The sequence below is a fragment of the Hemicordylus capensis genome, chromosome 2 (assembly GCF_027244095.1).
Source record: "Hemicordylus capensis ecotype Gifberg chromosome 2, rHemCap1.1.pri, whole genome shotgun sequence".
NCBI lineage: Eukaryota > Metazoa > Chordata > Lepidosauria > Squamata > Cordylidae > Hemicordylus > Hemicordylus capensis.
The window spans coordinates 397,950,919-397,976,898 of NC_069658.1; the positions used below are offsets into that span (position 1 = coordinate 397,950,919).

At 46.0% G+C, this 25,980-nt stretch overlaps 1 protein-coding gene across 16 annotated transcripts in view; it reads right to left on the reverse strand.

Moving 5' to 3' along the window:
- SPAG9 (sperm associated antigen 9) overlaps positions 1-25,980 on the reverse strand; it is a 144,196-nt gene that overhangs the window by 23,957 nt on the left and 94,259 nt on the right. For 15 of the 16 annotated variants that reach the window (XM_053290956.1, XM_053290963.1, XM_053290958.1 and 12 more), the window contains 9 exons: positions 23,034-23,129; positions 22,467-22,634; positions 20,609-20,780; positions 19,522-19,749; positions 11,430-11,625; positions 4,386-4,508; positions 3,138-3,218; positions 2,204-2,271; positions 708-856 (listed from right to left, as the gene is read on the reverse strand). In XM_053290956.1, coding sequence (XP_053146931.1) covers positions 708-856; positions 2,204-2,271; positions 3,138-3,218; positions 4,386-4,508; positions 11,430-11,625; positions 19,522-19,749; positions 20,609-20,780; positions 22,467-22,634; positions 23,034-23,129 — 1,281 coding nt within the window. Of the gene's footprint in view, positions 1-707; positions 857-2,203; positions 2,272-2,987; positions 3,089-3,137; positions 3,219-4,385; positions 4,509-11,429; positions 11,626-19,521; positions 19,750-20,608; positions 20,781-22,466; positions 22,635-23,033; positions 23,130-25,980 lie in introns of those variants that run through there. The other variant, XR_008315240.1, reaches the window with a different exon arrangement.

Genomic DNA, 25,980 nt, shown 5'->3' on the forward strand with positions numbered 1-25,980 from the left:
AAAAGTAAACTATTTTCTAGAATTCATAATCATGTCTAAGTTTGATTATCACAGATATCTCTCTGTACAACACGCAATCTCAATTCCCACTAAGCCTTCCTTCTCCTAAGCCAGTTCTCACCCCAGGCTCTCCCTGACTGAATCCTGGGCCTCACAGCACACAAAAATGGCAGCACTGCAGTGAGCTCTAGAGCTTGGCCATTATCCAAATCAGCAGATTTCTCAAAGGAGACCGGCTCCCAGAATTTTCCTGCTTCCAGTCATCTTTAATTGTTCTCTGCCTACACATTTATCCTCATGGCCAGAAAGGTAGATATGGCCTCTCTGTTCACTTTATAATGCCCATCCTCATCTGGATAGACCAGGTATTTTTCAATCTATTCAGCAGAACAGTGTTCCAACGTAGTAATGTATATGTTTACATATTTGAGGAGTCATCCGGGGTACTTTTATACAAGTACCCTGTTTCCCCGAAAGTAAGACCTAGCAGTAATTTCTGACGTACCGCTAATTGCCCTAGTGCATTTTGGGGGGCTAAAATTAATACAAGACACTGTCTTATTTTCAGGGAAACATGGTACTGAACACCAGGTTGGACAAGTACGGTAGCTAGCATCAGCATCTCTAGTTTAGTAGTTTAAACAGGGATAAAAGGAACAAAAGCATGTTACTAAACACAGTCTGATTAAATGTTTGTTTTAACTTACCTCTATTTTCATGGCTTTTGGCTGAACCACATAAATTTTATTCCTGTAACCACACCAGACTTTATCATGTACCACAGTCATACACCGGATTGAATGGTGAGGTCTGCCCAGATCTAGAAGATGATAGTTGGTCAAATCCCACTGCCCATCTTTTTGAGAGGGAGAGAGAGAGAGGGAAATGGAGGGAGTCAGAAAAACTTGTACACAAATTAACATTTGCCAACACAATGATTTAGTTACATATACTAGTACATTTCTATTTGGTTTTAAAGACCTTTAGACTATTTGCATAACATATCACTCAAATTCATAAAGTATCAATAAACAGATGCCTTACATTCAAGAAATGCTATATTTATGACTATGATGAGTATTTATATAGCACTTTTCAACAAATGTTCTCAAAGCAGTTTACAAAGAAAATTTTTTGAAAAGGATGGTTCTCTGTCCCCAAAGAGCTCAGAATCTAAAAAGGAACACAAGGTATACACCAGCAACAAAACCACTGGAGGGATGTTGTGCAGGGATACAATAGTTGCTCAACCCATAAGAGAATTGCCACTTTAAAAATGGTTCCTCTTTGATCAGTTAGCAAAGTTAGAATACAATAATTGAACTGCTTGGATAGGCAAAACACACCCAAACTAGCAACACAGATAATTAAACACATTTTTAGAGACTATGAAACTGATCTGTAAAGCAGTAGGTTTAAGTCTATGAAGAAGAAGAAATCAAAGGAGATATTAAGCCATTCAGCATGCTCTATGGAGCATCAGTTCCTAGAAGGGAGCTTCCCACAGATCACAGCAGCCTGGGTGGCACCCCCACCAATCTTTCTCCAAACTACATGACCGACAGCAGGAGAAGCAGCAGTACCTGGCTATCCAAAGGACTGCAGGTGTAATGTCTCTCTAGGGTTCACACATTGTAAGGGCAAAGGAAAACAGAAAGTAACAGGAGAAAATCATCCATGACATTCATCTAAAAACCAAGCTCTATGTGAGGAAAAACCCTTGCATTTCTTGGAGACAGAATAAAGCAGAAATGAATACTGACCCCCCCCCCACACCCCCATAAAATGATTTCCTGAGAAGTACAAGATTTCCCATTGGAGCAAACAATCTCTGGAAATAAGGTCTGAAAAGAAAGAACCTTTCAGAGCCAGCGTGGTGTAGTGGTTAGAGTGCTGGACTAGGGCTGGGGTGACCTGAGTTCAACTCCCCATTCAGCCATGATACTTGCTGGGTGACTCTGGGCCAGTCACTTCTCTCTCAGCCTAACCTACTTCACAGGGTTGTTGTGAGGAGAGACTTAAGTATGTAGTACACTGCTCTGGGCTCCTTGGAGGAAGAGCGGGATAGAAAAAAATGTAAAATAAATAAATAATAAAATTCTTAAAAGTGTGTATATACACACACACACACACACACACACACACACACACACACACACACAGTACATACACACATACATGCATGTCCAAACAGAATCCTTACCTATTCCTCTGTGAAATATTGCTAAAGTTCCATCCGCTAGTGCAACTAATACTATTCCTTTTACATGTCTAGATAAAAGAAAAAGGAGGTAAAATGCATACTGTGAGCAAACAGGGAGTGCAGAAGCAGATTGCTGTGCTAATCAAATCCTCCCAGCCCCCCTCACTGCAACTTGGTGCTCTCTTTCCCTCATTTAACAGGATCAGTGCTGCACAGTGCAGGACCTCTGTCCAAGGTGCACATGAGTGGGAGTCAATGAAAAGAGATCAATTATGTGTCTACCCAGAAATAGTCATCACAATGCCTCTTCTCTTAAAAGTAGTTCTTTCCTCTCTTTTTTTGCCCAAGTCCAGAAAGGTTTCAATCTACTGTTTCATGGTGGGCGAATACTTTTTTCAACTTACAATTCTGTATTGCAACGCTCCTGACCACTAACAACACTCTTGGGATCTATAGATTAAGCAATGATCTATTTTATACCACGGAACAGGCCAATAAACTCAACCAAAGAACGGAATATGCATGTAAAGTACAACATGCAATGTAGCACACCCTAGAGACTTTGGTACCCCAAAGTACCATTTGTTGCTTGAGGTAGGAGAGATCTGGGTACTACACCACTCACAGATTTCTTGCACTGGTTGAGATAACTGGATCTCTCTCTCTTAGTAAGGCATATATGAACTTGGATTGTACACTTTTCCTTCTTAGCTTTCAAGAGCTATATCACCTAAAGCAATCCCTAGAAAATACCCTTATGACAGCTTCATGATAGGAAACATACCCTTTGATTTCTTTGCTAATCTAATGCCGGTTCATCATTCTCTTCTTCAACTAGCACTTCACAGAAGGTAAATTTAGTATAATTGTTTTCCACTCAGCAAACTATATTTTAAAATCATGGAAAAATAAATGTCATTTTGTGGTAACTTACACGATACTGAGTATAGAATCTTTAAGTTTAATTGCATGAACACACTTCCTCCACTGGGCCACTGAAGAATGAACATATAAACTGCAATGGAAGTCAGAATTAATTAAAAATCCAGTATTACAAAACCCATGCTAACATCTGAACATATCAGTGCTGGCTGATTAGCTTTAAAAATCACAATGGTAGAAAAAAGAATGTGTGCTAGCTCAAATATTACTGTTTTGTTTCGCTTTATTAAGTCATCCTACCAGCATTTAGTTTTGATCAGCTTTGCTGAGGTCCTCTACCCAGAAACCTATCTTGCTTTTAGTGCTTAATGTATCCTTTAACACAGGTAAATAAATGTGAGTTGTTCTACACCTGGGTGTATGGACAATGCAGCACAAGAGGGAGCAGCTAATGTCCCTGGGCTGCAGGGCGCAAAGTCCTGCCAAGATGCCCCCTCACGCTATAACCCCTTCCGCAGCTGCACTCCCCACCCATCCCCTACTGCTGAGGCAAGGAGCACTACTGTGTGACAGCCACACCCCTTCCTCCTGCATCATCACATCAATGTAGCGGGCGTGACCAGTGATGGGAAGCAACGCATGGCAGCTGCTTGTCCTCTCCAGCTGGCGACGCAAGTCTCTGTTGGCTGGAGATGGCAAGATGCCAGTCACGTCATCATGACTACACAGGGAGAAGGGGCGTGGCTGAGACATAGTAGGGCCTCGGCAGCTTCCCCCAAGGCTGCCAACAACCTTGCTATGCCTCCATTTTTAAAAATCCCATACCATACTATACCATGACAAGACAGACACCTTACTGGCTTCCTTAATTTATACTTTGCCCTTCTAAACAGAAGTGACCTTAAGGTGGCTCACATTCAAATAAAGTTGCAGTACATGAATATAAACTGACAATGCATGTGCGCACACACTCACACACACCTCCAAGCAGATTAAAATAAAATAAAGTACACAAAAAATACCCTTATCTAAATCTCACTTTCAAATTCCAGCTTATCTAGTAGCTAGTTGGGTCTCCCCTCATTATTAATATTATTTATTTAATTTATATACTGCTTGACTTCAAAGGCTCTAAGCGGTTCACAAAAACAAACACTGTAATAAATAATAAATATTATAATAATAATAGTAATAATAATAGTAATAGTAGTAGTAATAATAGTAGTAGTACTACTACTAGTAGTAGTAGTAGTAATAAAGCATTTCTATTTGCAAAACAGTTTTGAAGTTCTCGCTTTACCATCCATTCTGTGCTCCAAGCCACATAGTTGGTAAAAGGCTGCTCATTTTCTGTGCTTCTTCTCTTACAAGATCTTGTTCATTGGGCAATACAGCAACATCTTTATACAAGTCTGATTCATTGCTGAGGGTGGGGAAATCAAACGGTTAAACATTATATGAACCAAGAACATTCAGAATTAAAAGTTACACTGCTTTTACATTCTCATGTGCAGTGTATCGTTTGGCTGCAAAAAGACACAGAACCATACTCCACCTTTTAAGACTCTGTTCTGGCCCTTTTGAAGATCTGTGTGAAGTAACAGCTCATTTTTGTTCTGGCATTTCCACAAGAAGTTTATCTATCTATCTGTCTATCTATCTATCGTTAAATTTATATACAGCCTTTCATTAAAACAATCCCAAGGCTGTTTACAGCAAAATTTAAAGACAAGATTATAAAAATGATACAGTTAAAATATTAAGCTAAAAATATGAGACAAATCTGATTAAAAAATTTAAGACACAAGTATAAAAACAATACAAAATACAAAGTACAAAGAGCAGCAGCAGAGACAATCATATAAAAGCCTGGGTAAAAAGCCAAGATTTAACATGCTTTCTAAAAGCTGAGATGGAGACTGAGGAGCGGATACCCACCGGGTAGCTCTTTGAAGATACCTGAACCTTCTGCCAGAAAGGAGCATTGGTCACTCACCGTGAAGGCTTCTTCCAGCTGCCGAGTGAGGACCTCTCACGTGGGTTATCCTTGCCTGCACGCTCCAGAGACAGGACAATCAATTAAGCGAAGCCTTTAAAAGGCGGGGAAGGATGACCCCTCCCAGTTTTGTTTAGTCTAGCTGAGCTGCTAAGGAAGGTATAGGGAAAGAGTATAGTTAATCAGGTCCCTCAGGAAGAAAATACAGAGAGTGCAGAACCAGTAGCCGTAGACGATCTGGGTGGGTCGAGAGGTCCTCAACACCGGCAGCCAGAAGAAGCCTTCATGGTGAGTGACCAATGCTCCTTTCTCAGCTGCCAGGTGAGGACCTCTCATGTAGAACATGCCACAGCTGAAGACCCTGGGTGGGAGCGTTGTCGGCTACTGGGGCAGAAGAACCTGCTGAAGTACCCTCCTGCCAAAGGCAGCTTGGGCTGATTTGAAGAGGTCTAGTTTATAGTGTTGTGTGAATGTGGACGGGCACAACCAGGTAGCCGCTCTGCATACTTCATCCAGTGGTGCATTGGTTGAAAAGGTTGCAGACGTGGTGGCAGAGCATGTAGAGTGAGCAGTGAGTCTGAGAGGAGGAGGAATGTGTTGCACCTCGTAGGCCAACGCAATACATGCCTTGATCCACCGAGCCAGAGTTGATGAGGAAACCATGGAGGCCAGGAGAAAGGACACAAATAGGGATTCAGAGGACTTGAACGAAGCAGTCCTGGAAATGTAGGTCTTTAGGCATCAACGTACATCGCGTTTGTGCCATGGTTTTTCCTTCCGGTTAAAAGGGTTAGGGCAGAAAGACGGGAGCAGAACATCCTGGGATCTATGGAAGATCGAAGGGACCTTAGGTAGGAAGGACAGGTCGGGAATTAGACGAACAGAGTCCTGAGAGAAAATGCATAGCTGCGGATTGGCAGAGAGGGCTTTGAGTTCCGAGATCCGATGTGTGGAGGTGATTGCCACTAGGAAGATGAGTTTGTACGACAGGATCCGGAGCGGAATGGATTTTATCGGTTCAAAAGGTGGAGCGTGGAGGACTCACAGCACTTTGTGGAGCTCCCAGGATGGGAACCTGTGGACCACAGGTGGGGAGAAAAGAGTGGTGCCCCTCAGGAAGCGACGGAGGTGCGTCTGAGACTGAGAGTCATGCTGAACGGAGGAAGAGAGAAGGGGAAGGAGTGCAGCCGCATGTCTCTTAATAGTATTAGCCTTCAGGCCTTTGTCTAGGCCATCCTGAAGGAAATGGAGTAGTTCTGGCATCCGACATTGGTCGGAAGGAGTGCCAATCTTGTTGCACCAGTGGAGGAATACCCACCAAGTAGATTGGTAAATGCGGTTGGTAGAGGCCCGGTGAGAGGCCAGTATCGTAGACAGGACTTTTTGCGTGTAGCCTCTCTTGATCAGTCAGAGCCGCTCAGCCTCCAGGCGGCAAGCCGGAACCACGTGGGATCTTGGTGGAAGACTGGGCCTTGGCTGAGGAGGTCTGGGGCGGGAGGCAGGAACCAGGGACCTTCCACGGCAAGATGGAGTAACTCTGGGAACCAGGGGCGCCTCGGCCAGAAGGGAGCCACTAGGATTACTTGTGCGTGGAGAAGGCGGACACCCCAGAAAATTTGCTGAGGAGAGGTATTGGAGAAAAGGCACAGAGGAGCTCCCTCAGCCAGGGAGACAAAAGGGAGTCCACTGCCTCTGCTGCGGAGCACGGGAACCGGGAGAAGAATCTCGGGAGCTGAGAGTTTGCTGGGGATGCAAAGAAATCAACTGAGGGATGGCCTAGGCGGCGAGAGAGATGAAGGAAGATCTTGGGTTTGAGTCTCCATTCCGCTGGGTGAAGCTCTTGTCTGCTGAGCCAGTCGGCCTGGGTATTCAGAGAGCCGCTGACGTGATGGGCCAGGATCGACGTAAGGTGTGCTTCCGCCCAAGATAGGAGAAGGACCACCTCTGCATGAAGAGATTTGGACCTGGTGCCCCCCTGGTGGTTCACATGAGCCTTGGCGGTTGTGTTGTCTGTTCAAATCAAGACATCTTGATGTTGAATCTGGTGCTTGAAGGCTAGGAGCACCAGGCCAATGGCCCGGAGCTCGAGCCAATTGATACTGTGATTGGCTTCAGGTGGGGACCAGGAGCCCTGGGCAGAGATATTGATGTACTGCGCCCCCCAGCCTGAGAGGCTGGCATCGGTCATGATGATGGAGTGGGGAGGGTCCAGGAAGGGCCGCCCCTTGGTCAGGTTGGAGTCCAGAAGCCACCAGTTCAGAGAGAGACGTACTGGTGGAGGGAGTTCCACTTTCTTGTGACTCCTCAGGGCGATGGCACCCTGATGTGGAAGCAGGAACCATTGGAGGGAGTGGAGGTGAAGGCGAGCCCAGGGAACAGCTTCCAGGGAGGAGACCATCAGACCTAGGAGTTGTGCCACGGAGAGCAGTTGAGTCGACTTGGAACGAAGGGTTTGGTGAATCAGTGTCTGGATCTTGGTGATCCTGTCCTGGGGAAGGAAGAGGTGATCTGAGAGGGTGTCTATGACCACTCCAAGATGCTGTAGTCTGTTGGAGGGAGTGAGATTGCTTTTGGAGGTGTTCACCAGGAAGCCATGTGCATCGAGGGTGGAGAGGACGTGGTCCAGGTCTGCTTGGGCTGACTGAAGGGAGGGTGACTGGATCAAAATGTCGTCCAAGTACCAAAAGATCCTTATCTTCTGGAGGTGCATGTGTGCTAGTAGAGGAGCGAGGATCTTTGTAAATATTTAGGGGGCGGAGGAGAGACCGAATGGAAAGGCGGTGTATTGGTAGTGGGAGCCGTTGTAGGAGAAACGAAGAAAACGGCGATGATCTGGATGAATTGGGAAGTGCAGGTATGCCTCTGTCAGGTCGACTGAGGCTAGAAAGTCCCCGTGGTGTAAGGCCTCTGAGATGGAATGGACCATCTCCATGCTGAATCTGCAACGTTTGACGAATTTGTTCAAAAATTTTAGATCGAGGACAGCGCGCAGTGAGCCATCCCGCTTGGGGACGGTGAATAAGATGGAATAAATGCCGTGTCCTTGGTGTTCCTTTGGAACCCGTTCTATGGCTGAGATGTGAAGGAGGTGGAGTATCGCCTGCAGCAGAGCTGAATGTTTGCGGTGAGACCGGGAACGAGGGGTTGGAAGGAAGCGACTTCTGGGACGTGAAGTGAATTCAATCTTGCAGCCATTTTGGATGGAGTCCAGTACCCAACGATCGGAGATGGAGGAGTCCCACGTGTGGAAATAATGGGCTAGGCGGCCCCCCACGCGATGGAGCAGTGAGTCAGGAGGTCTGCCGTGGCTTGGGCGGTTGCCTGAACTGCTTGTTGGTTGAACTGTGAGGGTTGAAATGTTGTCGATTCCACTGAGGGTGGGATGTACGGAAATCACAGTCTCTGGGCTTGAAATTCTGGCAAAAGGAACGAAAAGGCTGGAAGTTTTTGCGGTTCTGGCGTTTATCGTCTCTGCGAAAGGAAGAGGGAAGAACCTTCTTTTTGTCCTTTGTGTCGATTAGGATCTCTTGCAGGGCCTCACCGCCAAGTAGTTTGGAAGCCGTAAAGGGCACAGTGATCAGGTTTGTGCGGGAGGTCTGGTTCACTTGCCAGTGTTTGAGCCATAAGGTACGTCGTGCAACTATGTTAGTCACTGTGGCCCTTGCCCCGAAGCACACCAAGTTCAGGGTAGCATCAGCAATAAAGGCCTGGGCCTTCTGGATTTTTAATGCAATCAGGCGGCGCGCTGGTTCGAGGGACGGAGTTTGAAGCAGTTCGTCAGACCACAGGAGGGCTGCCCTGGAAAGAATGGGGGCAGCAACAGAGGCCTTGATGGAGATCGATATGGCGTCAGTGTTCTTGCGCAGCTGCGCTTCAAATTTTCTTTCTGTGGGGTCCTTAAGGGAGGACTCCCCATCTCTTGCCAGAATGGCCCCAGAGGTAAGGGCGGACAGCGGGCCATCGACTGGGGGGGGGGGTCTGAAAAAGGGCTGTTGCTGAAGGAATGAAAGCATACTGCTTAGAGACGATAGCCGCCGTTTTCTTGGAGAAAGCAGGGGCTTGCCGTTTCTGTTTTACTACCTCTGAAAAAAGTCTCAGGAAGAGGAAAAAGAGGTTGGTTAGACGCAGCAGTAGGAAGCACCAAAGATTCTCTAGAAGGAAGAGGAGCTTCCTTAGGAAGGTCTGAATGAAGGCCCAGGGTGTGCAGGGCTTTCAGGAGGAGCTGAGAAAACTCTTCAGGCGGCAGGAGCCTGCAGGAGGATTGGAATGAATCCGGTTGCTGGCCGTCAGACCATTCGCCCTTTTCGCTGGGGGGCAGGGTCCTGAATAGGGATTCCTGAACCCAAGGTGGGTGGTAGTTGAGATGAAGGCCTGGCCAAAGGGGCCTGTAGTGGTAAAGTGGGAGGAAGTTCCACCGGCACTTCCGAGGGGGGAAGGCGAGGGTCTGGGGAATCATAGTCAGAGATATCAGAAGAGTGTGGATTAGAATGGCAGTGGCCACATTTATATGTTCTTTTGGATTTTTTGGCCTTGCTAAGTTTGGATGCCCTCTTTTTCCCTTTAGACCTGTGGGACCGCTTAGGATTACCAGGGGTCTCTGATGAGGAAGAGGAGGAACCCCCAGAAGAAGGGGAAGGCATCTCCTTGCGTTTGCGCTTTTATGCTTTGCATGTTGGGGCTTGAGGCTCTCCAATGATGCATGCATCGCCTCCACAGACCAAGCTTGCCAGGCCATGGGCATATCTTGGGGAAGGTCTAGGCTCACTGGGGCAGAAGGAGCGGAGGGAAGCCTAGCAGGATTGGATGGGCCCAGGAGAGGGGAGCCATGAGGTGCAGGACTCACCAGTCTGGCTGTATGGTGGCTGTTGGCCTCCTCGTGAGTAGGTGCAGCCACTAACTGGTTGACGGTCGCTGCTGAGGCCTGCCGCGTGGGAGGGATCAGCAGGAAAGAGTCAGACTGGCCCGTTGCTACGTGGCTGGCTGGCCACGTCGTGGAGGGGCCGCCTACCGAGGAGCCCAGGACATTGGCGACAGAGGAGACGGGCAGCAGTGTTTCCCTCTCCAGCGGACCCACGGGGGGGGGGGGGGGGCAGCAGGGGGCTCAGCTGGGTGGCAGACGGCCTCGGTGTCTGAGGGGGAAGCCTCCTCCAGCTCCACAATCTGGGCTGCCTGGAGAGCTGGGTCGGGGGAGAGCGGGCAAGAGTACTTCTACGTCCTGGTAAGGAACGTTAGCTGAGTTTCTGCAGCTCTCTTCTGAGTTCCGTGGCCGCCCCGCCCCAAAAGAGAGTCCGGCGCCAGCCACGGGGGCTGCGGCGGATCCCAAGACCCGGCATGGATTTGAGGGACCTGGATGATCCGTTTAGGCTGCATTTGCTGAGTTTTCTTTGCCTTGTGCATGCAAACGTGCAAAATGCCCTGATGGCTCTGCTCCATAAGAAAGGGGAGGAGGAGAGGGAGGGAGGAGACCGAAGAGTAGCCGTTTGAAAGAATAAATCCTTTTTTAAAAAATAGATTAGACAAGAAATAAAGGCAGAATGGACAAGCTGGGAATGGAGAGACTGAGGAAAGAAATAAAAGGAAAAAACGCTCGAGGGTAGAGAGGTAAGAAAGCAGCTAGCTAGGAACGACCTTCTCTGGAGTGAGGCAGGACAAAAAGAACTGGGAGGGGTCATCCTTCCCCGCCTTTTAAAGGCTTCGCTTAATTGATTGTCCTGCCTCTGGAGTGTGCAGGCAAGGATAACCCACGTGAGAGGTCCTCACTCGGCAGCCGAGAAAAGAACCTGGGCCAGTTCAAATGAGCAGCGGCCACTACACACGAAAATGTTGGGGCCACGTCAAAAATGTACCTGCTCTGATATTATCTTGGCACATCCTTTAACTCCAAGTGAGAGACGATTCCAATCAACACCCCCCACATACAATTAAACGACATGCCGAGATCACATTTGCACGCCATTTGGTGATGTCAGGGCAGACACATTCTTGCTGTAGTCTCAACATTAGTGTTTGTAGCAGCTGCTGTTTATTTGAACCAACCCTTTCACCTTAGTTGCTACATCACAACCATCTGCAGAAGTGATAAGCTGAATGAACCCACAAAGGCTTCCCTGTGTAGAATGCACTGTGATCTGATGAACTTGAAAGAAACTCAAGCAACTGGGTAACAGACAAAAACAAGCTGCCTATGAGCAAAGTGGCTCATGCCCCTACTTTTCCATGTCTTTTAAATTAAATCTCCAAGTGCCTGATCAATACCACAAACATAAAACATTTCTCATTAGAAATAGATTGTAATCTATTTCTGTCTTTACCAACTACTAAATGTTGCTCATGCAAAAATGGGCATACCTGGGCTGGTATGCTGGAGAGCTCTCTACAGTATCCTGAACGCCCAAAGGATCCGTGAAGACGTGCTCTGTGTAGACTCCAGTTTGGGCAACATCCACTACTTCTTCCCCTGAGCCAGGATTGACTTCTGTTGCCTCTGTTGCTTCCTCTGCTGTTTGGACATTCTCATCTACTGCATCATTTTCAGCGGCAACATCTGAGGTAAATATTTCAGTTACAGATGAACCTGAAGGATCACTCTGCTCCCTACTGCTAAGAAGCAGGTGTATATGCACATAAGTCATTCTTTGGCTTCTTCCTGCATACCTTTTTGTTGTCTTTACACCATGCACTATGCTACTTTACTTCCAAAGAAGTCAAATTTAAATTGTGAGGAGAAGGGATGCATATAGGAAGCCAAGCAGTGGAATCTACTTGTCTGAAACTCATTTGCTTTGTAATACTACAGTACACATTCTCCATCCTTACAGAAAACAAAACACTCTCTTCTTTAACTCCTCAGCAAGCCGCATTAATAAGTTCAAATGGGTTATAAGCAGGTAGCTATCTGCTGCTAACAGTTTGCCGTTTCAACCTCTGGGTGTACAGGCATATAAAAAAAGCTCCCCGATAGGGATGTGCATCCTTCCGAACCGGTTCGGATGGGCACGGGGGGAGGGGTGTAGCTTCAAGGGCGGGGGGGGTAGTACTCCCCCCCCCCGCTGCTCTTCCCCCTCCAGCGCTGTGACTTTTCCAAAAGTTTCTGGCCCAGTTTCTGGGTCCGGACCGGTTCGGACCTGGCTGGTCCGGTCCAGGTGGAGGGGGTTACTTTAAGGGCGGGGAGGGTTTACTTAACCCTCCCCCTCCCGCCGCTTTGCCCCCTCCAGCGCCCGTATTCTTTGTAGAAATTGGGGCGGCAGGATACCTCCCCGCCGCCCCTTCTTGCTGCTGCTCCTGCTCCATGCAAAAAGGAAGGCTGCAACAAGTCTTCTGCGCATGCGGCGCGCGAGCTTCACGTCTCTCTGACGCGACGGGTAGACTGGGCCTCGAGGCCCGGTCTACCCGTCGCGGGAGCTTCACGTCTCTCTGACGCGACGGGTAGACTGGGCCTCGAGGCCCGGTCTACCCGTCGCGTCAGAGAGACGTGAAGCTCGCGCGCCGTGTGCGCATGCGCAGAAGGCTTGTCGCAGCCTTCCCTTTTGCATGGAGCAGGAGCAGCAGCAAGAAGGGGCGGCGGGGAGGTATCCTGCCGCCCCCATTTCTACAAAGAATACGGGCGCTGGAGGGGGCAAAGCAGCGGGAGGGGTAAGTAAACCCTCCCCGCCCTTAAAGGAACCCCCTCCAAAGTGCCGGACCGCAGCTGTGTGGTTCCATGCACACCTGTACTCCCCGACTAAATCAATAATGGTCTCTTCAGTAATCTACTAGTGAACCTGTAATTTTGTTATTTCATATTATTCTACCCAATTTACTTCTGTTTGGAGGCAAGGGAATAATATGCTTCCAGTTTAGCAACAGTTGTTTACCAATGGAACCCAAGAAACTTGGGTTGCTTACCTGTAACTGGGGTTCTTCTGGTGGTCATCTGTCCATTCACAAAGATGGGCTTCAGCTGGAGAGCGAAGGCCTAATCGGGAGTTTGCAAACTTCCTCTCTCTCTCTCCTGACTGGTAGCTCCTCCCCTCTAGTACCTATGAGGTCACATGGCCAACCTTTACCTCCTCAATTAAAAATTCTTATGAGACACTGTGTCAGTGAAGATGGATGGGTGTGTGAATGAACAGCTGGCCACCAGAAGAACCCCAGTTACAGGTAAGCAACCCAGGTTCTTCTTAGTGGTTTCTGTCCATCACACAGATGGGCGCACTGCAAGCTTTCAGCATTGAAGGCTGGGCAGCAGACACACTCAATGTAATGTCAGGCGATGGAATCGGGAGTTAGGAGAAGATGGGCTGCAAAACCGTATGTTCAGAGTCATAATTCGGAGTAAGCGACTTTTAATTAGATTTATGGTTTTAAATTATTTTAATGTTTAAATTATTTTAATTGTTTAATTGATTTAGTTTTGATTTTAATTGTTTTTATTCTTTGTTTTTTGGAAGGGCAGTATATAAATCAATCAATCAGGCAGATTCCTAGCCCAAAAATCCAAAGCGTAATGAAGGAGCTAGGGGCCCCTGTGGCAGCTCAGCAGATAGAATTCAAGGACAACCCCCTGTCAAAGACTGTAGAGGTAGCTAGAGTAGAATGCGCTTTGACTGGGGTGGGGGTGGGGGTTAACCCCCACCAGGTGCTATGGATTGGATGATCCAGTTGGAGATAGACTGAGAGGAAGCTTGATGCTCCTTTTTCAGTTCCCGGCAGGTGACGAATAGAGAAGGTGACGTTTTTAAGGATGAAGTCCTGTTCATATAAAAGGCCAAAGCTCTGCAGACATCGAGGATATGCCAGGATCTCTCATCGTTGGTGGAGGCAGCAGGAAAGAAGACTGGCAATGTGATCAACTGAGATCTATGAAAAGAGAAGACCATCTTCAGGAGAAAGGTCTTATCTGGATGAAGTGCAACCTTGTCTGGGAGGAAGTTTAGGTAGGGAGGATCACAACGGAGGGCTTGGAGCTCTCCTACTCTTTGTGCAGAGGTTATCACTATGAGGAAAATTGTCTTAAAGGTCAGTAAGCAGATGTCACAGGTAGCCATAGGTTTGAAAGGCTTCCTCATTAGACTGGTGAGGACCTAAGGGAGGTCTCACACTTGTGAGATAGTAGGGGCATCTAGATAAAGGCAGGCCAGGCCCTTCAAGAAGCTTTTTATTTCTGGGAGTGTAAATAAAGTGGCATCAGTAGGACTAGATCAGTGTGCCATGATGGCTGCCAAATTAACTATAATGGACATCATAGAAAGACCAGACTTCTTGAGATCTGAGAGGATTAAGGATATCAGAGCCAGAGTCTGGTTCTGTAACTCATGGCACTGAGTGAACAGCAAGAACCTCTTCTACTTATCTGCATAGGATCTGAGTGTGGACAGTTTGCTGGATGCCAAGAAAGTGGTCACAATTTCAGGCATCCAAACTGACAGATCTTCTAGGTCATTAGGTGCAGGGAAGCGACGTCTGGATGCAGAAAAATGCCTCAGTGTTACATCAGCAAAATTGGGTGGTAATGCAGACAGTGGAAGCACCCCCATGAGAGCTGTAGGAGGCAAGGATTGATCATCAGGGTGCTCTCAATATGCAATGTCATATCTTTTTGATTTTATTTTTTTCAGGACTTGTGGAATTAATGGAATCAGAGGGGAAAGTGTAGTGAGTGTTCCACTGGAGTGTAAAAGCATCTCCCAGGGACCCCTTGTCTAGTCCAGCTCTCGTATAGAACTGCTTGCACTAGTGATTCTCAGAACTCACAAAGAGGTCTGACTATGGTGTTTCCCCACAGCCTAAAGATCTTGTGGAGCACAGCAAGGTTGAGCTTCCACTCGTGCGAGGAGGAGAACTTCCTGCCCAGATCATCTACCAGCACATTCTTGCGACCCTGGATGTGAATTGCAGAAAGATAGGTTCGATCATGAAGAGCCCATTCCCATATCTGCAAAGATAGCAGGAGCAGAGTCAGAGACTCTGTGCCCCCTTGGCGATTTATGTATGCTTTTACAGTTGTATTGTCTGTCATAACATGTACACCATGAGGCCAAACATTCATTGGATATTCCTCGCTCCGTGCAGGGGACTCCTTTGGAAGGAGGTGGCTAAACTTCTATGTGCACCATCCGCTCTGGAGGAAGGTAAATGGTGGGTTGAACAGAGTTGAAAATTGTCCCCAGAAACTTTATGATGTGGGTCAGTTGCAACTGAAACTTTTTGCAGTTGACCAAGAGACCTAAGCTTTGGAGTAAGTGAAAAGCCAGGGCAAGATGCTTACGTAAGGTAGCATGGGATTGCATAACCAAGAGCCAATAATCCAAAAATGAAAATATTTGGATACCGAGTTCTTGAAGGTGGGTAATCACTGCCGCCATGCACTTTGTGTAGAGTCTCAGGTCTCAAGACAAGCCAAAAAGCATGGCTTGGAACTGGAACTTCTGAAAGTTTATCTGAAAACACAGGTATTTTCTGTGTTGTGAGTGGATTGTAATGTGGTAGTATGTGTCTTCCAAGTCTACGGAGACGAACCACATTTCTTTCATGAGCAGAGGGAGAATCTCTGAGATGATGGACATACAAAACCTCTTGTGAGTGATGAAGGTATTCTAACCATGAGAGGATGTAGGCCGCCATCCTTTTTTGGAATGGTAAAGTAGGGGCAAAAGAAATCATCTGTCAGATGGGAAGGGACCGGTTCTATGGTTCCTTCTTTTAGTAAACTGTGAATCTCGTCCCAAAGTACCATGATTGGTTTGGAGGGCGCTCTAGAAACTCTATTCCATAACCAAGACTTATAACAGTGAGAAACCAATTGGCTGTTGTAATGCTCTTCCAAATGTCCAAATATGGACACAATCATGTCTCAGGCTGGAGATAGTAATGCCTTCTTATGGAAGGTCATAGATTTGGGCTTGGATTGGGCCAGGATGTAAAAGCGTTAGAAGGTGCAAAAAGGTTTCTTCCTATACTGGTGGAATCTTTGTTGGTGAAAAGAGTGGTCAGCTTGAGAATGAGGAGGAGTGTTGTGCCTTAAAGGGCTTGTTATATCTGGAAGTCGTAGAAGATGAAGAAGACCTGCTTATAGATCGTGCAATAGTGCAAAGCTTTTGGACCCATTCCATTGTATCATCTTGGATCCAAAAAGGGCTTGCCCATTGAAGGGTAAATCCTCACTCTCGCTTCTGGAGTAAGGCTGGAGGAGCGCAGCTATGCGTCTCTCTTTAAGGCTATAGAGCTGGCCATAGTTCTAGCAGCAGAATCAGGGGTATGTCTAGAGGTGTTACTAAGGTGGAAGGCTTCACGTTGCAAGGCGAGAGCCACATCCTTTTGGTCTGGAGAAAGGGAGTCTAGAACAGGTGAAAGGCACTCCCAAAGGAGATGGATGTATTTTGACATGAAGTCTTGGTAATTTGCGATTTTTGGTAACACAGAGGAAGTAGAATAAAGACGCCTGCCGATGGAGTCCAGCTTCCTGCCTTGCTTATCAATGGGCACAGACAGTTGTGTGTGGTTATGTGACCAGGCTTGCGCTGCTTCCATGGTGATAGAATTTGGTGTTGGATGTTTCTGGAGGAAGGGGCAATCTTCCAATTGTACCCTGTAAAAGTGGTTTGGCAGCAACAATAGTGAATGAGGATGCCATGACGGGCGACAGAGTTGGCAAAGGTGCAGGGTCGAGCAGTGTGCTGGCACTAGTTGATGGAGAGATAATGCGTTGGAAGCAGCCCTTGGCCTGCACTCGCGGCTCAGACATGGAGGGTAGCAGCACCTGTCATACAGCGCATGGCAACTGGAAAGTCAAGTTGCAGAGGGATGATGGCTTAGAGAGCGCGATCTCAAGTGCAATCTGGAGAAAAGGGATCTATTACAAGGAACCAGCATTATGATGTCTGTGTAATGGCCAGCATAATGATGTCTGTGGTGGTTTCCAACATAGTCATAAAGGTCGTAATAGTAACAGTGAGGATCCACAAAGCAAGAGGCGTAACCCTCAGAGGAGCAGGATGAATGCAAGCACGTGTTTGAATAAGTCTCAAAGATGCATCTATCCCAAGGAAGCATTGAACAGTATCGGTCCCAAGAAGGAGAGATCCAGTATTAGTCATGACCGGGGCAAGGGGGGCCCTCCACTTTGGAGAGAACAGGTTCTCTTTGTATAGAGGAACCGAGGGTACTGAAGCCGCATCTGAGAAGGGGGAGAAGGCTTGTCAAGAGAATGAGCTATCCAAGGCTTGTGCAGGTACAGTGGCCGTGGAATATGTCAACCTGAAGGCGGAAGCTAGGGATGTGTAAACAGTTTTGGAACCAAACCAGTTTGGTTCGAAGGCTCAGGGTCAAGCCAGACCACCCCTGGTTCATCTTGATCCCGGTCCAGTCCCGTTTGGGGGGGGGGGTCTGCAGACATTTTACGTTAACCCCCCCCCCAAAAAAACTTACCCCCTCTGGGGGGGTTTCTCTGAGGCAGTGGGGGGGTGTCCGCGGAGGTTCCCCCTTCCCCCGCCAGCTCCCCTGCCCTCCAGTTTTTTTTTTTTTTAAATTAACCTAAAAATGTTCACAAAGCCCTCCGGACTGGACTGGGGGGATGGTTCGAGGGGGTGCCAGACCAAACTGGCCCAGACTGGTTCAGACTCGAACTGAACCGGACCAGCCGGTTCCATGCACACCCCTAGCGGGAGCTGGTGTCAAAATATCAGGTGGCACATGGTGGGGCAGGGATGCATTTTTGAGTGTTTTGGCTGATGCATGGGACTGAGGTTCTTGTGGCAGAGGCGCAGTGCTCGCTGGGGCAGTACTCAGCACCAGAGAAGAAAGTGGCACCTTCTTATAATTTTGAGGTTCCTCCCGAGTTGAGCACAGTTCCTTCTGTTTAGGCTTGGAACACGGAGGTTTTGTGGGCAAGAGCCGAGCCGGGACAGCAGCCACCCATGTGTCAGACGAGAGCGCTGGTCCTGAAGGAACTGGGCTGACATGCTCCAGAGAGAGGGAGCAGTTAGCAGAGCTACCTTTTGTTTTGGAGCTGCCAGGGCATGCTTCGAGGTTCTGCACCTGTTAGCTCCATGGTGGGAAGTGACTCCACAGAGCGTTTGGAACCTGAGGAGTCCATTTCACTAGAGTGAACTCCCCCCACCCCCCGCCGCCAAGCCCGCAGTCTAGCAACCCTGTTACGGTGTGCCTGTCTAGTGAATTTCTAGCAATGCACGTATGACTGCATGATATAGGTTTCTCTGAGGCAGACCAAAGTTGATGACCATCTGAAGAAGGGTATTTCGCCTTGCATTTAAATGTGGCCTTCATGGCCATAAACTAACAGAAAGCCTTCCCAGAGGGAAAGTGAGGCAGACGCCAAAGAAGAGGGAGGGGGGCTAGGGTAAAACCAAAACACAAAAGGAGAAACACAGGGACAAACAACAGAGGGAGGAGAGAAAAATCCCAACAGAGGAAGATAATGTCTGTGGTTTTGTTTTTTAAAAATAGAATATGGATGAAGAAAAAACTCTGATTAGCCTGAGGTTTTAGTCTCTCAGTAGATGACGAAAAACTGAGACAAGGGTTGGCCATGTGACCCCATAGTATTGGTGGGGAAGAGCTACCAATCAGGAGAGAGGAAGTGCAAACTCCCGATTAGGCCTTCACTCTCCAGCTAAAGCCCATCTGAGTAATGGACAGAGATCAACACAGAAGAACCACCATTTCCTCCTTTCAATGCAGTCTCTCATTAAAAGACTATGCCTGTAAACCAGTCATGGGGAATGATTTTCGCATGTCGTCCCTGCCCCAAGAAGTCAAGTAATTCAAATAAATATGTTCCTGAGGGCTGTGCAACCCCTAAGAACATATTTATACAAGTGGGAAAAGCTTTTGGAGGAAAGGGAGAGATGTGAAAATTGCTTCTCCTTCCCCTCCATGTCCAGGTCACTGGACAAAGAAGCCTTCAGTGCAGGGATTCAGAAGGCTTCTTGTGGACCTTCCTTTCATTGCTGGAGGGCTGCAGAGAATGAGCCACTAAGATTATTTTTTAAAGAGAATCACAGGGGAAGAAATACAAGCTTCTCCCTTCTACTCACAATCTAATAGTGTTTTGCGTGTCTTGGCTAGGCATGTAAACAAAGTGTTGACTTGCCATCTCCCCTCCTAAGCTACACACATCCCATCCCAATTAAGGCATTATGACCTGCTGTGCATCATCCTTTGCCAGCCATTAAGACAAAGATCAGCCCTTATTTTTCCACTGGAAATTTTCCATTTCCGATACAGTTCAGGAGTGTGGAATGTCTCCCTTCACATACAAATCAATCCTCAGATTGGAGGAGAGCAGAATTCCAATGGCAGCCAGAAACATTCATGCATGAGAAATGCAAGCAATATTTTCTATTGGTTAATACAATGAACATTGGCAATTTAGTGATCATTCAGCACTTTATTGGGCTACACCAAGCTCAATTTTGAATAAAAATGACAAATGTTTTCATACCTGGTGTTTTATTCGTCTCAGGGGAGGCACCATTGGCACTGTGGGTAGCAGGAGGCCCTGTAATACCCTCTGCAGTACAACCAACCACTGTGATTCCTCCTAAGAGACTGTCTGTTTCTGTTGAGCTGTTACTGTTCACACTGCCACACAAAGATGATTTGTCTACTACACCAGAGTCTGGCTCCTGGGATCCTTCTTCTCCCGTAGGATAGTCAGTTTCCCTAGCACCTAAAACAAAGATAAGATTTCATTCAATTCCTCGGATGCAGTTAGAACATTTCAGTGTTCTTAGAGGGTGGGGAATTATTACAAAACACTTGCAATTTACAGCATAAGAATCACACAATAAAATTTGTTATCTGAACCAAAGTGCTGTATCGTATAGTTTGTCTATTAGACTTCTCAATGAAATATTACAGTCAGAAGTGAATTTGAAAACTGGATATTAAGAAAAGGTAACAGTCACATATGTGGTTGCTTTAATATAAAAGCAACTAAACCTTAGTTTTTGAAGACCCAAAGGGCTATTCCTAATACATTAACTTCACTTCTCTAGTTACTAGGGGCTGTAATGGATTTAGAGTAAAATAACTATGAAGTAACTCCAGAAGCCAAGGATTCAAATGGGGTTAGCTTGCCTCTGACCAACACAGGCTTGCATTTTTGCCCCTTAGAAATAATTCACAGAACTGTTTTAGTGGAATTGGTTCAGCCATATACGATATAAATGGCTCCACACAGAAAAACAACGTAATACCTCCAAGGTTTAGAAAGAGAATCAAGTAGCTCTCCTTGTCTCAGCTACAACAGCAAATTCTTTCTTTAAATAAATAAAAAATCAGTCACTAAATGGGAGGTGTCATGCTTTACTCAGCATCTGATGTGTTACCTAGGAACCTGCAGCAAGATTTGAATTGGCCAGGACAGACACTAAGGACCAATTAATACACTATGGCCATTATATGCCCACCTGAAACGGCTCATTATTCTAGCTGAATCTAATAGGGGTGGGAGGCATTGAGCATCTCCAAGAAAGGCATTAACAACTCCTTGTTGACTCAAAGAACTGATATCCCGAGTCTCTTACCTGGTACGCTAGCTATACAAAGTACATGAGAATTGCAAACAATGAAACTATCTAGGATGTTTCCTGGCTGGTTAGCATCTACAATGATAACTTTTGTAGCGGAGTGGGTACTAGTACAGATCCAAACGAGACTTGATAGCTCTTCCTGATTTCTCAGCTCTTTCTGCTGGTCCTGTATGAGGAAAACCACGGAAGAACAATGTCAATGTATGGGGATAAGCACCACCTATTGAATTGCCAGATGTATTCATTACAGATAGAGCCTAAAATCAGTAGGGGCCAGTGAGGGCAGTGCTGGGAGCAGCAGTGAGAGCCACCTTTAAAAATGAACGAATAGGTGTCTGCCAATGTTCGGGCAGCATCTGCAAGTTGCTTCAAGCAGAGGCGCTCCGCCCAGGATCCCTGCGGGGTGGCAGCATGGACCTGGACTCTGCGCACATGCACAGAGGCCAGGGCCATGCCACCACCCCGCAGGGATGCCGAGGGGGCCACCGCCAACCCACACGGGATCCTGGGTGATGCACCGCTGCTTGAGGCAGCTTGAAGGTGCTGCCCTAATGGTGGCAAACACCTATTAGTTAATTTTTTTTAAGGCGCCTCTCACTGCCGCCCCCAGCACTGCCCTCATCGGCCGCTACTGCCCCAAAGGAGAAAGCACTTACGGAAGTAACCAGAACTTCTGACCAACAGGGGAATTATAAGCAGCTTGTTTAGAATGTTACTTTGCACACATGATTTTCATAACCATGCAAAATGTCAGTCTACGCTTTCATAAACTAAACTGAACAGATAGGGCGTTTAAGAAAATGTTGGCCCACATCTTCATGGTCAGGCAGTGTTATAGAAGCAAGTATTTGTTTTTCTGTCCAAATGAGTGTACCGTGAGCAGCATAAAGGGTTGGACTGACAAAGGTTCTTGTGGAATCCAGAGGCTAACAAGAGCTAATCCAATGCAACAGCATGTTAAGACTGGCAAAAGAGTGTAAGGAAAATGCTGTAAATAAGCTATGATGCCTGCAACACACAGTAGTTGACATCTGGACAGTATGTGTGCAAGCAAAAGGAAGCACATGCACAGCACCAGTGGTCCCAATTCTGTAGTGCAGATGCTTGCACAGGTAGGTGTGTGTGTGTGTGATCCTTGCTGATCCCCTTCCCTGCTGAAGTGTTCTGTGTGACCCAGAAATAGATCCCCGAGGGCTGCATGGCCCTGAGGGACCTACTTCTAGACTGCACAGAGCGCTTCCGGAAGGATGGGGAATTGGCAGACATTCCCTGCCTCTCCACATGAATCCATGCTTCAGAAGCGGAACCCCTAGTGCTGTAGGCGCACAGCATTAGTCAGGATGTTAGTCAATGAATTCCCATGGAAATCAGTGACTCAACAATAAAATACAGGAAGTGATTTTAATAATCTATAGTGCTTTGCAAACTAAATATGATGGCCTCGCAGTTGGTGCATAACAGAAGACTGCCAGGCTCTTCTTGCAATGTTTTGCTGAGGCCTGGGCAGCAAAAGTGTCCGCTGCCTGTTGAATCTGTTTGGCTGAGAAGAGTAAGTGGGCACAGCACTGGCACTTCCTTACCTTTCAGCTACTAGGGATACTCCTGCAGCCCAGTCTTTATAGACCTCAGAACCAATAAAAAGCACAATACAAGCAAAGTTGGAAAGAATCTGGTGCAAGGTATGCTTGAGCCCAACACTGAAATCCTGTGCAACACACTTTGTGCTGAACAGTAAGCTGCTGAGATTTAGTGAAGAGCTGAGAACCAGCAAGCAAGTATGGTGCAAACTTTTTAGAGTTTGTACCATAAACTAAAATACTTGTGTTTTTATGAATTATAAATCTACCCTTACCTTGAGTTCTTGATCTAATCTATCCAAACTACTCTGAGATGCACTTCTCTGTTTGTTGCTGTCTGCATCTAAAGAGGCAACGTCGTTGTAGAACACACTGGCACCAACCACGGAACCTCCATCTCGCGTCTTCCCTCCCGATAAGTTGACTCCTACAGCGCACCACAGCTTCAAAGACAAAAGAACTTTATCAACCCTAACCCTTGATAAAAAACAGAGTATTATGTCTTATTAAAATGTACTATCTATGAGTGTGTTAAATATGTGAGACAAACACATTACTAGTCCCATTCAGATTGCTAAAGGTGCTATGTAGAGCTTTCTAGAAGATGTAACCTATAACAATTCACAGAATAAGGATAGGCAACAATACTTCTGCAGGTGTTTGCAGAAAGAGGCTGTGCTGGTATTTAAGCAGTTAGTTTGTTAAGCAACTTTTTTAAAAAAATCAGTTGTACAGAACTTGTAGAGATCTTTTTGTAGAGGGATATAATTTGCCCATAACCTAACCCAAAGGGTTAGGCGTGATCTAACATTCACAAATGTTTTAAAGAAGCGAACATCTACCTTCATGGATGTATCCTTTTCATCAAGTGGTCTCAAGTAAACAGGCACAGGTAAGTTCTTCATTTTGCTATCACCCTGGCCACCACCATTTATGACCTAAAATACAAACAAGTCTAATTATTTACTTTGCATCAAAAAGCTTCTGGTATTCTACAGGCTTGTTTATTATAGTAAATGTGTTACATTATTCCAAGCACACATCTGTGTTCTGTGGTTTGCCATAGTAAACTCTATGTGAAGATTTCATATGTTCAGTCATGTTAAGGCCACAATTTATTTATAAATAAATAAATATCCAAAGAGATAAAAAGTTTTCTCTTGTGAAAATGTAGAATTGTACTTCCTTTAAACACATTCTAAGAATGAAATGGGGTAATGATGTGGGGTTTACAAAGAAAGGAATACAAAATAATTTGAGGGAAGTGTTTTATTTTAAAATGTGTAGCCTGCCAGCCTAGCCAACAATAGGCTCTTGCAGAACCTAATCAACATAAAATCACAAAGTGTATATGTGCATGCATGAAAACATATAATTAAAAAGAACTGTATGCAAAAAAACCCGCTGCTTTGGACTTAAAGCTACACTTATTTTATGCCACCATCTGCATACTTCTAACAGCAAACAAGATATGCAAGACAGCACACTTTTCTGCAAACTTCAAAATATGTGCAACAAGAACATTCCATTGTAAGTAGTCTGAACATTTGGCCATCCCACTCTCTCTGTAGCTTAGTGACCTTTTGATGCTAGAATTTTTCTTACGTGGTAGTGTGTGTTGAACCGGGGGGGGGGGGGGGAGGGCTGCTTACAAACTGGATACGGAAGCCTAAACTTCCTAACTAGCTATTTTCAGCTTTTATGTTTCAGGTAAACATGACAGCTAATTTCCAGCCACTGTTTCTTACTGCATTTAGGGAAGTCTTTTCAGTTCTTCATCATGACTCCTTCCACATAAAGCATCCTATATATGCATTTTTGTCCATTAAGAACCTCAGATGGGACACTGCTCAATGTTCTCTTGCCACATGAAGCAAAATTTCACAAGAAGCCTTTTAGTTTTAGTAGCAGTTGTATGTTAGTTTTATATAATACTACTTGGTATTAACGGTTGGTTGTGTTTTAGCTTTGAGTATTCATCTGTATAGTCAGGGGTCAAGAAATGTTGGTTCTGTGCACCAGACAGGCAAACATTTTACTCATCGAGCTATATTGGTACATTATTTGTGAAGACTTTTTCCCCCTCACTCGTCAGGCATCATTTTTCACTTGCCACAAGCAAGAAGATTTGTGGAATTCCTGAGTCCTGTGTATAGTGGTGATGCCATTTTGTAACCATACAATTTTGCACACAGGTCTTTAACCACATGTTCTGTATCTAATCCTGTAAGTGAACATGCCTTTGGTGACTAGCTGCCGCAATATCCTCATTCTAAAAGGACACATGAACAATGAGGAACAGGTTTTACCATTGCTTTGCCATGAAGTTAGTGCTTGAAGGATATTATTATTATAAATATTAGGCCTGTGCATTGGACTCTGGCAAATGCACCATCTGCCCGGGCATCACATGGAAGTGGGTGCTCCTGGCTTAAGACAGTACTTGCCATTTCCAGTGTGTGGGAGGAAGATGCCCACTAGAATCAGAGGCTGCAGATGGGATGCTGGGAAGGTACACGAAGACACCTGAGAACTGTAGTTCCTCCCAGTGCTTTTCCCTCCCAAGAGAAAAGAGTCGGAAGGAACTACAGTCCTCAGGTGTTCCAGGCATCCCATTTGCACCCTTCCAACAATCCCACAATTGCCCAGTGTTCCATTTGCTCCCTTCTGGTATCCCATTAACACCCTCTAATACCAGTGAAAAGACCTGCCTCACCCCACCCCTATGCACACCCTCTGGAAATAGCAAGTCCTGCCTGGCAACGGCCACAACTGCCCGAGCACCATGCCAAAGGGATGGTGCATTTCTGTTGGAGATTCCAATGCACAGGCCTAATAAATATTTATAGCACTTTTCAATCAAAACAAAGTTCTCAAAGCAATTTACATGGCAAAATAAATAAATAAAATAAAAATCCAAATATGGTTCCTTGTCCCAGAGTGATGCACAATCTAAAAGGAGAAACAAACAGCCCTCAGAGAGATGCAGTGTTGATTTGATTTAAATCAAATCAATTTAAATCATGATTTAAATAGCTTCACAGAAGGATTCAATTTTAATGATATAAAATCATTAGCCAGGAAGATTCTGTTTAATCATCATTTTCTAGTAAAAGTACATTCTTGTGTCTGACACATTATGAGAAGACCCAGCTCCCTTGAAAAGTCCATAATGCTGGAAAAGGTTGAAGGAAAGAGAAGACGAGGACCACCAGCAGCAAGGTGGATGGACTCAATTACAGCAGCAAAGAATGCACCACTGAGAGACCTTGGAGGCCAAGTTGAAGACAGATCATCCTGGAGAGACTCTATCTATGTGGTCACTAAGAGTCGACACCGACTTGACAGCACTTAATCAATCAATATAACCTTAACATATATTCAGAGAGAGATGCAGGTTTAATTTTAAAAAGGTAGGTATACACTTCTCATAAAGCTGTTTCATCCAGGCAACCTTTTTTGTTGCACTGCTTGCATTTCCCAAATGGGTCTCTTTTTCAGCCTGCTGCCATGATACATGTTTCCCTTCTACAATGGAGGATACACTCCAAAAAAGTTTCCTCGGCATTGCATGAATGTTTTGTTCACTTTTGTTTTTACGTTCTATTCCCCTCCCCTCCCCGTGGATTTTTATCTGACTCCAACTCCTCATTCAGATCTTCTGCATCCCCCCAAATCCTCTATTCATTCATTGACCTTCTTTGTCTTTGCACTTTTGAGGGGCGGTGGCGGGAGCAAGGGCTCCCTTGAAGATTATCATCTCAGAACCATGGTGAACTCTCTGGTAAC